We start from the raw sequence: 14,975 nt of genomic DNA, 5'->3' as shown, positions 1-14,975 counted from the left end.
TTAATTTTGCAAACAATTATCGACTTGCTTATCGGTTATCGACACTGGCACTTTCTAAATTATTGGTGCATCCCTAGTTTTTAATGAAAACAAATATGCACAAAATATTTTCACTTACTTGCACGTTTTACTTTCTTGGGAGCCCTACTGAGGGCTAATTTAAAGCAAAAATAATAATTTGCCTGAAATACCTGACATAGAGATGAGGTTCACACTGTGAGAGAAAGCATAATTCCACCTGAATTGCTCAATTTTGAACATGAAATGGTCTTTATGTACATGAGGGAATGGCTAGTCTGGTTGTGTCAGAAATCCATTCAAATCCATTATCTAATGCAGCTGCAGGCATTATTGACGCGTTTCTACAGGCTAAACAGTTTTCAAGATCTAGTCACTACCTAATGGTTGGTGATGGTGCAAACCAATACTTGCCGTCCCAAAAGAAAAACTATTCGTACAGATTCATTATTGCTGCGTCCTTGTAACATATGAAGATACATGATGCGCATGGTCGCAATACTTTAAGGTCGTTACTGTTTCTGCCTTAGCTTTGGATGCTGCAATATTATACGCCACTCTATTTTCCGTGTTGCTGTTATTGCTGTGGTCAACAGCCACATGCTGAGAAGGAGACTCTCATTCTTTGCCATTGTTGTCTCTGGGCAAGTCATAGATGTTAAATGTAATTTAAATCTAAAGACAGTCGATATTGAATATGTGGTGCTTTGAAAACAAAAGAGTAGATCAATCAAACCAAACATGTCAAATGATCATCTGAACAAGGACTGACCTCTGTATCTCTTCCTCTTCTTTCCTCTTTAGTGGAAGCCGAAGGTGAGGGTCAAGGTCGCATTCTCCAGCGGTTTCCTGAGAAAGACTGGGAGGACAGCCCGTTCCCACAAGGCGTAGAGCTGGCAAGTGAACATCTGAAGACACTCGTTCCTCCAGCGTTAATGGCCAGAATAGGAAGCAAACTCAACTCTGTTCAATGTCGATGGATCGGTTTATGATCTACTGTAGAGGTTCTCAAGGCATTAAACTGTGAAGTTTTAAATTCTCATGGCAAATAATGTGAAGGGAATTATACTTATGAATAATTATCTGACCTACAGTAATTCAGTAATTAGTCTTTTACATAGGCATAACAAACAGAATTATTTTTTGTTTCTTTAGATAAGCGAGCCACTTACTGTTTTGTCCATCACCTATTTTTCTCTTCACGCAGTTCTGCCAGCCCAGTGGTTGGCAGCTGGTCCCGGAGCGTCAGCCCGCCTCATTCTTTGTAGCAGTTTTGACCGATATCAGCTCCGAGCGTCACTACTGTGCCTGTTTCACTTTCTGGGAGGGCCAGGACACCCCGCACGTAAGCGTTCGATTAGGAATGTGTTGTTGTCCGATGTAGTGAGCGAATTCAACTTTTTTTCATATCCATTTCCTTTGCATTTAGTCGCAGAAGGCGCGGCGGGCCGATGAGGTGGATGAAGACCCAACAATCATCCAGCCATCTCAGGTCTTTGCCCCCAAGAGTCTTGTGCTGGTGTCTCGGTTGGACTACACTGATGTTTTCAGGGTAGGAATCCTTTACTCATAGCTAAAAAAAACACATAAACAACAAATGTGGATTTGAAATAATTTTCATAGTTAAGCCTTGAACTAACTTCTCGATGGCTGTGCCCCTCCTTCCTTCCCTGAGCAGAACTGCCTGGCGTTGGTCTACACCGTCCACGTAGATGGCCTTACTGTCCCCTTGGAGACGGTCATTGGAAATCTGCTCACATGCGTCATCCCCATCGCTGGAGGCTCCCAGGTAACTGCTGGCTCTCGTTTTTTCTCTACACCAGACTGTCTTAAAAATTCAAAACAAATACAAATAAAATATGATACTATTCTTAGTCGGCTCTTTGGCTTTTTTGGGGTTCTCCTCAACTTCAAGCATTGTAGCCTGTTAAGCGCTGGAAACCAGGGTGGGGTGTTCCTTGCAACTTATCATACATTTGACCATTCTTTGGTTTGTTTGCTATCTCTTTGATTTGCGATCACTTTATGTATTTTGATTTAGCTTCTATTTTTGCAACCAAACAGCCATTTTTATTGTCTACAGTTTTTTTTGCCAGTATATCGTGGTTCGTCATTTGCCGTACTGTTTAATGCATGATATTTTTGGGGTAAAGAACTATTTTTACAACATGTTTGAAAAGTGTGTTTTTATAAGATTAAACATGTTTAAAGCATATGGGAGTACTATCACTACTTATATGGTTTTTATGTGTTCTCTCTATATTGCCAATTTTCACCTCAAACGTACGTATCTCTCTTATTTCAGGAAATAGTGGCTTGGGGCAATTATTGTTTATATGTCCTTTATTATAAACAATATCAATGGTATACAGTGTTCCCTCACTTTTTGCTAACCCAAACTATACTGGACTTTTATGGAGAAATGCAGAAAAAACAAATACGTTGCATTGCTTTCCGGAACATAAACATGGACGACCCACGGCATCTATGTAATGTCTATTTGCGAGCAACAGTGTCTATGAACTGATATAATTACAGCTACGTAGGACTAATGGGGCTACTTACCGGGAGTATGGAGCGTGTCAGCGGGACGGCTGATATTTGAGGACATATGGAATGTCAGAATCGCTTTTTGGATTGTTCTAACTCGTATGTGTCATGTCTTTGCCCCCCCTGCTGTACACTGGTTCCTGTGTGTTACAGATAATTGAGTCCCCAGTTTGTAGTTTAGACAAGGTTCCTCAGGTCCCGGCCTGTGACTGGCTGCTGGCCTGTCTCCAGGTAACGTTGTCGATCGACCAAGCTCCCTTCCAATCAAAGCCACCATGTTGATTCTGTTCAAATCACACACTTTAAGGAATGTGCCCTTTCTCACACTCATTTCAAATTGTGTGTGAATAATGGTACTAAAGCTTTTTGTGTGTTTTTGTGATGAAATAGTGTCAGCAGGATGTTGATCATCGTCATCTTTGTTGCCTTTCTCATGATTTTGACCAATGGCCCTGAGTCTTGCCACATTTCTGTATATGTTTGGCTAACAAAACACGCACCACGCGCTCTAACCTCAGCCAGGCCGCGGTTGTAGTTTAGTTGCTAGGTGACCATATGGGATAGCAGATGGCTTCCTACAGGGCAGTCTGAATAGGAGAATCACATGTAATCAGTCTTAACACACTGAATGCACATGTATAAACATGAACATATGGCTGCATAAGGCCAAACAAAGCTACTTCCCATTATCTTAGATTTATTTCATGAGAAATGTTGCTACTGCATTATATACTCACCCAATGCCTCAATTGTGTGCTCCACTGAAATAATCTCCTATCATTTCTGCCTTAAAATGAATGATTTTCGAGTTAGCAAGTTCATCTTTTAAGACCATGTTTTTCTCTCTATTATAATCCAAATAGAATATACGGTATCATAATAATTTGTGGTATCATCGGGCATTGTCCTTCTACAAAGAGCGTTGACAAAATTTCATCCAGGCAAGAAATGTTTGGCATTACTGAGAACATTTCGTATTTTATAAAAGTTAGATGTCACTCTGACTGTGTGATATGTAGCGTGTTTGCCTTTTTGTCTTCGCTGCAGTTCCATTTATGTGATTACAAGTCGTCACATTGAATGCTTTCAGATGAAGAGACAGTGCATACAAAGGCTCCTGAACAGCATGCAATGTAATAGTTATGCATAAGCATGGTGTAAGAATATGTTGTCATTTTGCATAAGAAAGCATGCTTGGAACACACCGTGATGACTTTTTATTTTTTTATTTTTTTAAGAATAATTTATATTTATGACCTAAAAGTATTTTCTTAAAAAAAAAAAATGTTTTAATTGCTTATATTAATTTAAACACATTGGCACCTCAACTTACTAGTGATTTGGGAGGCGGATTGGACGGGGGAGGTGGGTCTCAGTCCTGTTACTACGTCTCCTCTAGCCTCACGATTCACAAATGAGTGATGGCAAACTAACGCTACATGCGGTATATCCTGTCACGACTCGTTTTTTTGGGTTTTTTTTTATATATTGTTAATACATTTTCTTGAAAACTTCTTGGGTGGTGGCCAATTTACTTGGGTGGCCCGCCCAAGTGTTAAGATGGTGTGGGAAACACTGAGTGAACCCCCCACAGACAAAATTGCAAATATGTGGGGATATTGTTGTACTACATAACGTGTGCTAGGTAGCGTGAAGTAGTTATTAGGGCTGGGCAATTAATCAAGCTCTAAACGTGATTACGATTTGCTAGATCTTATATAGATTATAATCAAAGAAAAGCGATTAATGTGCCAAACGGCATGGTGTGTGTGCAAGTTCCAGATATTGTGAAAGTACCCTGAATGCACCATGTTATTACACAGCAATATGATGGTATGTGATTCTGCTCTCCCTGAGCCTGCTTTAAACTGTTTGACACCCCAATTGGAGTTTACTGTAAAAGTAAAGGCACAACAAAAACACACACGACATGCCTCGTTAAAAAAATACTGCAAGCGCTAATGCTTAAGTCAATATCAAATCCCATTGTCATGCTCAGATGCAATTAGCATTGACTTTCAGGAGTGAAATTCCCTCAAATATCACACAATAATTCACACACAAACGCTGCAGGAACAGATAAATACAGGTAATATAACAATACTCGAAGGAACATATTCTTCCTAATCTGTGAATTTTTTTTATGTTAAATACTGTAAGCTCAATCATAACTTTCTTCTTTTACTCTTCTTACCTAATTGTACGTGTGCACTGCCCTTAAGAGGCCAACGTGCGTGCAGCAGGAACAGCCAGTATTTATGTTTGTTTATTGCTTTTTTTCTATTGCTGCATTTTCTAGTTATTTTTTCAAGCAATATTTAAAGTTATTTTTATTATCACCACATGATATGGCTCGAAATACAATAGACAAAGTCTCAGGTTAATGCAGTAAGTCCCAAGATGAAAATAGAACAACAAAATAAGATAAAATAAATATGATAAAGAGATAAGGAAGATGATTATTCACAGTTTGAATGTGTGCAAATGATGCAATGGAGCAAAGGTGTGGCTGCAGCAGAATGAAGATACAAGAGGCTTGAAATGAATTACATATGATAGTTAGAAGGTCATTTAAAAAGAATAGAGTGTTCAAGAATAAAGTGTTTAATGTGCAGGAATGAATGGCCATGAGGCTATGATGGTCGTTTGGAGTAGTAAAGGTTTGTTAGTTGAATAAAATAAAGTTATTAGGGATTTTCAATACCACTTTTTTCCCCAGACCAGTACAAGTACTCAACTTTTGCGTAGTCACCAATACCGATACCAAGTACCAATACCACTAGTGCTTTTGATAGATTAAAAAAAAAAGACAAATCATTTTAAAGAAATACTTATATATCCCAATGAAGAATTTTCTATTTCTATTCCATTTATCTTGTTTTATAGTTTTTCAATATCAATCAAAAATAATCAGGATTTTATTTATTTATTTATTTTCCCATAATCGCCCAGACCTAGTAGTGAAAAACGATGTTGCAGTCTGACATGTACAAATCATGTTTACATCTCTGCCGTAGGAACACAACTTTGCCATAAACTCAGGACCCATTCTATTTGATTTGATTAGAATCTCAATATGCAATCATGCTATAATGCTATACTATACTATAATACTCTTAATATACTATAATAAAACCATATTTTCTGCTTTACTTTGCTTTGCTTTTTTTTTCTCTCTCGATGTGCGCATATTCTTACCGGTTTGAGCTAATGGTTGGTCATAATCTATTTTCTATTCTGTGGGTTACTTTTTGTGTGCTTCTCTCTTGTCTTTCCCTGCTGGGTGCTTGTGTAGACGGGCCAGGAAGAGAGAGCGGACAGTTTGGTACGCTTGCTTGACTTTATTCTCTTGGAAGTCTTCCTTCTCACCAGCTATTTTTCTTCGCAAATCTGGTCCACGTAACCCCTTGGCAAGAGTCAATATGTGATCAACAGCTGATCATTTCTCATCACTTTTAACCCTTGTTGCTTGTAGAATTGTAAATTAAACTGCTAAGATTGTCATTTAATTGGTCAATTTAATGTACAAGACCAGATGGTTTTTTTTCTGAATAATCTTAACTAATACATATGCCAGATTTAATTTAATTTCATTTTGTTTTATTTGAAAGGGACAATGCACATGAATGAACAACAAATTAAGTTGTAAATATGCCAGATTCTTGCAGCGGTTGCTAATTTGCATCTGTAGTCCCCCATACAAAAATTTCGATAAAATGAGAATACTCCATTTTTCTTTTGAAATAAAGTTGCCACTATATTACTACACAAACGCAGGTCTATTCTATTTTTTATTTTTTTACTTGCCATTGCTAAAAAACTAACTTGAGAAATAACTTGAGTTCAGTACAACTCATGATCAGTTGTTAGGTCACATAATTGTGTTGCTGCTATGCGCTTTGCCTGTTCCCGTTGAAGCGATGGCTTCTTCTGCATCATGGTGTAATGTTTGTCCTTTCAGAAATCACTGCATTTATAGCTTGATGCCAACATTATGTATGTTGTTTCATTGGACTTTATTTTAAAGGTCGTCAAGCTTGATGGCCTTCCTTATCCTTTTTCTCTTAACCTATATCTTAGCCGCAATCTTTTACCCAAAAAAGACATGAATGCCATTATTTTTAGACTTAATGATTTATTTGAACCATTCATTTTACAGGGTGTAATGATTGAAGTGATGAAGTACATCTTCATTGATTTTTAAAAACAATTTGATTCACCAGTTTAAATTTATTTAGGATTTTCTCTAATGCTCATGAGGTCAATGTTTTGCATATATGCTCCAAAGTTTCCCCAAAAATGCACATACCAGTAATTTGAAATATAAATCTGAGTAGGCAGATGCAATTTAATTTGTGTTTTAAAGATTTATTTGTCATAATTTGACCATTTTATTCCAATTAAATTAAGTCAGAAATGCGCTACAAAAACAATGATTCTTTTTCTCTCTTTATACTGTATTTGATCTTGCTTGAGACTGACCTGTTTTATGCTACTTTGATTTTCTAGCAGTACACAAACAAAAACGTTTTTATCCAGCCCGCAGGCTAATCGACATGTTTTGCCTTGGCTGACTTTCAAGAGCTTTGCCGTTCAAGTCCAAATCATTTATCTACAATGAACATGCCAATTATAAATACATTAGGCAATTAAGGATTGTATTTGCATGTTGCTGTTTGAGTACTATTTCTGTCATACTGTATACACCTGTATTACCATTGCAAGTCATCAGATAAGTCAGTTTTGCTGTTTTATAATGACAAATTTTCACCTGGTCACACTTCATGGCTCCAAATGAATTATCCTTGCACATCTAATGGTTTTACACCCAACTGTTAGATGACAATGGAAAACTGTCTGAGCATTACACTTTCCATATCAGTGGGCTGTCTGCTAAAGATCCATTGATACGGTGGCCCTCGTGTGGATTAACTGTGAGATTGATGTGGAGCCTTGTCCACCTCTGTCCTCTTCGCAATCAGCTGGAATGGCTTGTTTGTCATGTACCCGCTAAGCTTCTGGAATTCTCCATTTTGATTGTGCTGATTCACGCTTCTCTTTCAAACCCACGCCACTTTGCTCTTTCTTAGAAACGACACATGCCTTGTTTGTTTTTGTTTTTCTGTCTAAATCCTTCCCCCTGCATCCCCTTTTAACGGATCCTATTTCTTCTTGCCTCACCTTTTGTCTGTAGCGGACCATCACATTAGGCGCTGGAGACCGGCAAGTTATCCAGACTCCCATCAATGAGTCCCTACCCGTCAGCGGCAGCAGCGTGGCGCAGCTGTTCAGGCAGCTCGGTAGGGACAATTGTTACGTGGCAACAACACTACAACACCAACATTTCCTGATTTTTATCTTGGGGCTTTGGTGTAGCTGCTTGTGATTGATATCAGGCGATGTCTCTCCCGTCCTAAATGTATTACTTACAGTGGTACCTTCACATTTGTGTGGCTCAGCTGAGTTTTTCAAGTAAAGGGTTGCCGCTGGCTATTTTGCTTTGTGTTGCAAGGCAAGACTCTAATACCACTTAAGTGAAGTGGAAAGAATGGAACAAATTAATGAGATTTTAGTTTATTTCAATAGGAAATATTGATTTCATGGATAGTAAAAGTAAACTGAGTTACTTGCTTAGTCACGCAATTGATTCAAAGTGCTTTCACAGAAAGTAGTAAATCATGACAAAATGCCAAAACACTAATTTCACATTGGAAATGGGAATGTTGTCTATCTTTATTCCGAATGACACTTGTGACCTGTGCTCCTCCAGGGATAATCAATGTGCTGTACCTGTTCTGTGCCGCCCTGTCGGAGCACAAGATCCTGTTCCTGTCCAGCAGTTACCAACGACTAACAGATGCCTGCCGGGGGTTGCTGGCTATCATGTTCCCACTCAAATACAGGTACGTACCTAATTGACATGACACTCACATCCCCGTCCCTCATGTTGTGTATTGTCTTCCAACAATGTGCAATCTTTGTGTCTCCGCAGCTTCACATATGTCCCCATTCTGCCTGGTAAACTCCTGGAGGTCCTGAGCACTCCCACTCCTTTCATAATTGGTGTCAACTCGTTTTTCCGCTCTGAGACACAAGAACTGGTGGGTTCTCATCACTGTAACAGCATCCTAAACAATATTGCATAAGTCATCTGTTTACTAGTAGTCTCCTTAGTTAGCTACCAACATGCCTACCTGCTGTACCTACAGTGCATTCACAGCACAAATTACCTACTCAAAACCATTACCTAAGTCATACCTACCTAAAACACCTACTTATTTACAGTCCTGCTCACCATTATTGGCACCCATGAAGATAAAGTACATAATGTGGATTATCTTCTGAAAAAAATGAATCAAGTAATTCATTTTATTTTTTTATAGAGAACTTGTGTTTCATCCGAAAGACCAAATGATTAAAAAACAATGTAAAACAATAAACAATTGGCGGGAAAACACTGACATTAAATCTGGAATTGATTTGAAACTGAAAAGATTTTGGGGGGGGTTTGGGTGTTGTAGTTGGATGTCATCATCGCTGACCTGGACGGTGGCACCGTCACCATCCCGGAGTGTGTTCACATCTCCCTGCTGCCAGAGCCACTCCTCCAGCAGACTCAGACTGCACTCTCCATGGTAAGGGAACACATGTAACATCAGGAAAGACGGACTTTTAAATTACCAGCCTGATTAATATACGGTTGCACGGTATTGCCGGAACAAGAAAAGTACTGCGATATGTGTTTTCAGTAATGGTATTTTAAGAGAGACAGTGACAAAGCCGCCTGCTCACATCTATCTGACGCCTTTGTGTCGAAAGTTGGCGGCGCCTCTTTGTACGAGACACACAGAAAAGAACTGGCCTCAAGAAATAACTAAATAAAGTAAAACTTGTAATAGATGAGCTGCTGTGTCAATATTTGTTTTATTTTATGGAGAGGCAAGAGGCATATTTTAAAATTGTCATCCCTTTGCCGCTGCAGACATGATTGGAAGTGGTGTGTTATGTAATTGGTATTCTAACAATTTTTTTAATTTAATTTAATTTTTTATTTATTTTTACACAATTGTGATTCATGAGGAGACATTTTCAAGTGTGTTACAATTTTGCAAAGTATTTTTAGCCAATTTATAAGGTTTTCTTTTCCTTTCTTAAGCAAATAAGGATGGTCACTATGTTTTGCTGTGCTGATCTTTTCATAGTCCAAAATAACCCCCCCCCCCCCCCCCAAAAAAAGGCCTTCTACCACAAATAGCCTCATCTCATCTCCACCTTGTCATTACATATTATTAGGCAATATGAAAAGTCACTAATTCATGGTGAAATGGCATCCTTTGAGAACTTGCCACAAGTGGATGTGTTTTGTTTTTGCCTCACATTTTACTCAAATTATAGGAATTCCCAAATGGATTTATGCAATACACCATTTCTCTCTATGAATAAAAACCTTGTGTAACAATCAAGTCACACACTTTCACAAACCACGTTCTAAAAAATACATTGTTACATTTAAACTTTGATCTGTGAAATATTTTTGCAAGAAAACATTACAAGTGGGAACATATATTTCTGGACCAAGTTAAGTCATCTGTAATTAAACAAGTATGAATCCCAACCCAGTATTTCACTTTTATAATGACTTGTGAGTGTAGTCATGTGACAAACTGGATGGACTTTATTAATAAAATGACACAGTGGTGATGTAAATAAACTTGATTGCATTTGCTACCCTTTCACATGCATTGCAGGATCATCAGTGAAGTGCAGGATCATATCGCCCTTCAATCCAACCTATCTAATTATTTTTTATTTTACAAATCAACACAATATAAGTAAATGCTAATGTAAGAGGCCTTACATGCCCAACACAAAAACATAATTATGAAACGGGATAAGTGATGATCATGTCTCTGATAGGCAGCTTTAATTTATTAACGTGTCCATAAAGTTTTCATGGAAAAGATAGAATCTGGTGAGCAGGATGCATGCAGGAGCCATGATGCTATAGATTGTTGGTAGGCAACCCTAAAGCTGGGCTTACCTGCATCCAGGAAGGGAGATGGGCCCATCACGGCCTGGATCTCCTGGCACCATTGTTGCGTGAACATAGTCTAAAATATTTGTGACTTCAGATCTATATGTTGATAATATTAATATGTTTTCTTTTAAGAGGGATTATTGAAGCCCTCTTCCAAATAGTACTGATAAACAAAAGAGATTGGCATTTTCGCATGTATTTGTATTTTTTAAACTCCAGTTTCATTTCACATCAAATGTGTAAATGACATGTTAAATTGCTTTGTTATTCTAACAAATGTGTTAGGGGCAGGGTAAATATTTGATACTCGTGTCAGAAATACATAATCTATGTATGAAACAAAAAAATATATATAACAAAACAACAAGAAATCCATCTAGCAGTAAAGATCTCTAAATTCACCCATGTTTCTCAATTGGTAATATGGATTGAAATGAGACCTCAATCCTTTGGCTGATTTCTTTCTTGTTTGCAGGTTTTGGATCCTGAGCTGGAAATTGCTGATCATGCCTTCCCACCTCAGTCCTCGCAACCTTCGGCACCCAAGATCCAGGTAAAAATCTGCCAACCATGTTGACATTAGAAATGGTAAAACGTGAATTTTTGGGTATGTAATACCCCAGAATATGTAGTTAAAGTGACTATGAGCACAATGATATATTGCATAAGTAATGGTAGAACTTTTAAGAGAAGAGCAGATCGTAGAAGGAATTACACGAGCTGGTGTTTTAATTCTAATTAAAAGGTGATCATTACATCTTTTTGACAGAAATTGATTATATCGATTATACTGTAGCTACTGTGGCCTTGATTCTGGTATGTGCATGTTTGGACTTAAGATGGTCTGTGATGTGTGCCTTAGGATAAGGAGATCCGGGCGATCTTCCTGTGGCTATTTGCTCAGCTTTTCCAGGGTTATCGCTGGTGTTTACATATCATCCGCATTCACCCCGAACCAGTTATCCGCTTCCATAAGGTATGACACAGGCCCCTCCATCCCAAATCCTGGCATCATCACACAAATTGGATTTAAGAGTGATAATTTTGTGTTTTTTATTTTTTTTCCCAGGCGGCTTTTCTCGGCCAAAGAGCACTGACGGAGGATGACTTCCTCATGAAGGTGTTGGACGGCATGGCGTTTGCAGGGTTCGTGTCGGAGAGGGGGCCTCCCTACAGAGCAACAGATTTGTTTGATGATGTGAGTTTAGAAATCAAACTGAATTTACTTCACTAAACCATGTTGATTGTCATCCCAAGTTGTTGAATTCTTCGCCATCCCTGACAGACTAGAGGGGTTTGCTTATCCTTGGAAGCACATTTCACCATTGTCATTAAGCTGCAAACTACTTTTATAGTAGTCAAAGCTCCAAGGTCCAAGCTGACTTTGAGAGGGGTACACTTCTTAGGCACATTCACACCAATGGAGATTTTTTGATCTTTAATGACCTAATCTGCATGGAATGTGGGACGAAACCGGATTAATGAGAAAAAAAAACCCATGTAAGCATGGGGAGAGCATGCAAATATGACAGATTTGAAAACAGAATGTTTGGCCCTGAGGCAGAAATGCTAACCGCTAGCTCATTGTGCTGCTTGCTCAATCCAAAATCCTGGGTCACATTTACCATTCGCCATCTTGCTTAAAAAATTATACAGTGCAACATTGGATATGAATTCAGTATTTATGTATAATATATATTTTTTATGTGCTGTTTTTTTTTTTACATGGAAAGAGCATTTCTCAATTCTCTGTTGTTCCCATAGCTGGTAGCAAATGAGGTGGAGAGGATACGGCAAGAGGAGTTCTCGCCGCACAAAGTCATGAACCACATCAAGGAGTTGGCCGAGCAGCTATTTAAAAATGTATGTCTCAAGATGAAATGCTTTTTTTTTTAAATATATATTTGTGTGTAACCACTCTTGAGTCGGTTCCTCTCTCCAGGAGAACCCCTACCCGGCAGTGACCATGCATAAAGTCCAACGACCGTCAGAAAACGGCCAGAAAGCCACTCAGAGTCAGAGCCCCTTCCCTGGACTGGATGAGGTCACGGTACAACTCTTCATCGACCACGCCACTGCCAGGCTCAAGACGGCACCACCAGTGGTCAAGGTGGAGGTCAAGAGCATGGTGCCATCTGGACCACCGTTGGGTGAGCTAGGTTCAAAACCTCTAGAGAGAGAAACAAACAAGCCAAACATGGCGACACCAATGTACGATTGCATGGACGCTGCAATTAATTCTGTTCTCGCAGGATTTCCGACAGTTTCTTTTTTGAAAGAAGAACAGCAAGAGGCGTTTTGTGCATATTTATCCGGTAAAAAGGCATGCACAAGTTGCCGCACTGCCCAATCAACTCAAAATGTATTCCTAAATGTTCAAACTTTGCCGAGCAGATCACATTAAAGCAGTCTCAGATATTGAGGAGAACTCCTTTATCCAGATTGTAATATGATCCGAGAAAGCAGGGGTTGGAGAACCAGCATGACATGAATACGGATAACCACAAATAAACATTTCTTTGATGATTGCATTATATATTTCCATTTTATGGCCCTTAGAGGACTTAAATGTCCCCTAATAGGAAAAAGGCTTCCCAGCTCCTGCTTTAAAGTTTTTAGAGGCGTAAGTTAATCATCAGCACTTCCTGTCTCCAACTTCTCCCCCTCGCTCAGCGTGTGTTTAATGGGCTCTATTTTGAAGTGCCACGGTGATAAATGAGCCTCACACGTGCCCCGCTTCCACAGGAGACATGGTGGACCGGAACAGCAACGTGATGGCCAACAGCGCCCGTCGGCTGGAGGTTGTCCGGAATTGCATCACATACATCTTCGAGAACAAAATGCTCGAGGCCAAGAAGGTACGAATGACTCATTGGAAAAAGTGCACTTTTTCAGTTATGGAAATTCTAACACAAAACATTTAAGTTGGACAAAAGTTACTGGTTTGCGTTCTGTACTTTTACGATTCACAACATTATTGATACAGTACTGGATTTCAGTTGTGCTGCTGTTCCATGTGGTTGCTCATTAAATGTCATTTGATTAGTTTGGTGTTGTGCATTTTGCCACTGCACGGTCCTGTGCTTATGTTTTTGGCCTGGAAATGTTTTGCAGACAAATATTTACTGTTATTGTAAGTTACGTTGAATGTGGCATGGTTTTTGTAGTGTGCCATGTGCTATTTTGATATAGAAAAGTTAAAGTCAAGTAAAGCCAGTACTGTGCTGTGGAAAATAAAATGTGCCTTCTTTTTGCAGTTGATGCCAGCTGTACTTCGGGCTTTGAAGGGTAGGGCCGCTCGGGTGTGTTTGACCCAGGAGCTCAATCAGCACGTCTTACAGAACCGGGCAGTGCTGGATGACCAGCAGTTTGACTACGTCGTCCGAATGATGAACTGCACCTTACAGGTCTTATAACCACTTATGCTCCGCAGTTATATTTGTGGTTTCTTTACCTTGGGTTTTTCTTGCAACTATTTTGTATTTAAAATATATTTATTTTTAAATGCACCCAGCCACTCTCTGTGGTATTATGATATGCAGTATTCTTCATTATGCATTTTACAAGCATCATATTTTCTTCCTTTTTAGGACTGCTCGCATATGGATGAACATGGCATTGCTGCAGCCCTTCTCCCATTGGTCACAGCCTTTTGCAGGGTAAGTTAATCAGTCCACATTATTATTATAATTAACTGAACAAAGCCTCACACCATGTCTCATGTGGATTGTCACTCTTGTGTCTTTGTTGGACTGACAGAAATTAGGGGCAGGCATCACTCAGTTTGCGTACAGCTGCGTACAAGAGCACACCGTGTGGACCAACATGCAGTTCTGGGAGGCCATGTTCTACAGCGACGTCCAGAACCACATTAGGGCACTTTACCTTGAGACGGAGGATGGAGAGCATCCGAACCACACGGTGAGGACTATGGTTAATAGGAAGTCACTCATCATCACCCATCCTTAACAAACGTAATGTCATTTATCCTCAGGAGCAACAGGAGGGATCAGGCGGCGGGCGGGAAATCAGTGCCCTGGACCTGGCGTCGGAGCAGAGCCGAATGTGGCCGACGCTAGGCAAGGAAATGCAGACGGAGCGCGTGCAGAAGGAGGAAAGCACTGTGTTCAGCCAGGCCATCCACTACGCCAACAGGATGAGCTACCTGCTGCTGCCACTGGACACCAGCAAGAACCGCCTGCTCAGGAGCTCGGGCCTCGGGGACGTGGAGAGCGTCAGCAACAGCTACGTCACCAACAGGTAAGAACAACCACCAAAAATAATTAACAGTATTCAAAAATGAAAGTCTCTGTACTTGTCAAATAGATTTCAGATCATTGCGATTCAGGACCTGTTTTTTTGTCTCGTA

The 14,975-nt window shown here is 39.6% G+C and overlaps 1 protein-coding gene across 5 annotated transcripts in view; it reads left to right on the top strand.

Moving 5' to 3' along the window:
- sbf1 (SET binding factor 1) overlaps positions 1-14,975 on the top strand; it is a 43,020-nt gene that overhangs the window by 12,474 nt on the left and 15,571 nt on the right. For 2 of the 5 annotated variants that reach the window (XM_086059267.1, XM_086059265.1), the window contains exons 2-21: positions 823-914; positions 1,226-1,363; positions 1,448-1,570; positions 1,697-1,807; positions 2,722-2,799; positions 5,864-5,893; positions 7,763-7,868; positions 8,339-8,471; positions 8,561-8,669; positions 9,090-9,203; positions 11,082-11,159; positions 11,469-11,582; positions 11,676-11,804; positions 12,371-12,469; positions 12,549-12,756; positions 13,352-13,464; positions 13,864-14,013; positions 14,197-14,265; positions 14,366-14,527; positions 14,601-14,866. In XM_086059267.1, coding sequence (XP_085915393.1) covers positions 823-914; positions 1,226-1,363; positions 1,448-1,570; positions 1,697-1,807; positions 2,722-2,799; positions 5,864-5,893; positions 7,763-7,868; positions 8,339-8,471; positions 8,561-8,669; positions 9,090-9,203; positions 11,082-11,159; positions 11,469-11,582; positions 11,676-11,804; positions 12,371-12,469; positions 12,549-12,756; positions 13,352-13,464; positions 13,864-14,013; positions 14,197-14,265; positions 14,366-14,527; positions 14,601-14,866 — 2,422 coding nt within the window. The remainder of the gene's footprint in view (positions 1-822; positions 915-1,225; positions 1,364-1,447; positions 1,571-1,696; positions 1,808-2,721; positions 2,800-5,863; positions 5,894-7,762; positions 7,869-8,338; positions 8,472-8,560; positions 8,670-9,089; positions 9,204-11,081; positions 11,160-11,468; positions 11,583-11,675; positions 11,805-12,370; positions 12,470-12,548; positions 12,757-13,351; positions 13,465-13,863; positions 14,014-14,196; positions 14,266-14,365; positions 14,528-14,600; positions 14,867-14,975) is intronic. The other 3 variants (XM_086059268.1, XM_086059266.1, XM_086059269.1) reach the window with 3 other exon arrangements.

Source organism: Leptonotus elevatus, chromosome 17, assembly GCF_054856555.1.
Source record: "Leptonotus elevatus isolate MCC_2025b chromosome 17, RoL_Lele_1.0, whole genome shotgun sequence".
NCBI classification, from domain to species: domain Eukaryota; kingdom Metazoa; phylum Chordata; class Actinopteri; order Syngnathiformes; family Syngnathidae; genus Leptonotus; species Leptonotus elevatus.
The sequence above is the reverse complement of the archived record's forward strand: the minus strand, read 5'-3'. Positions and strand labels throughout refer to the sequence as shown.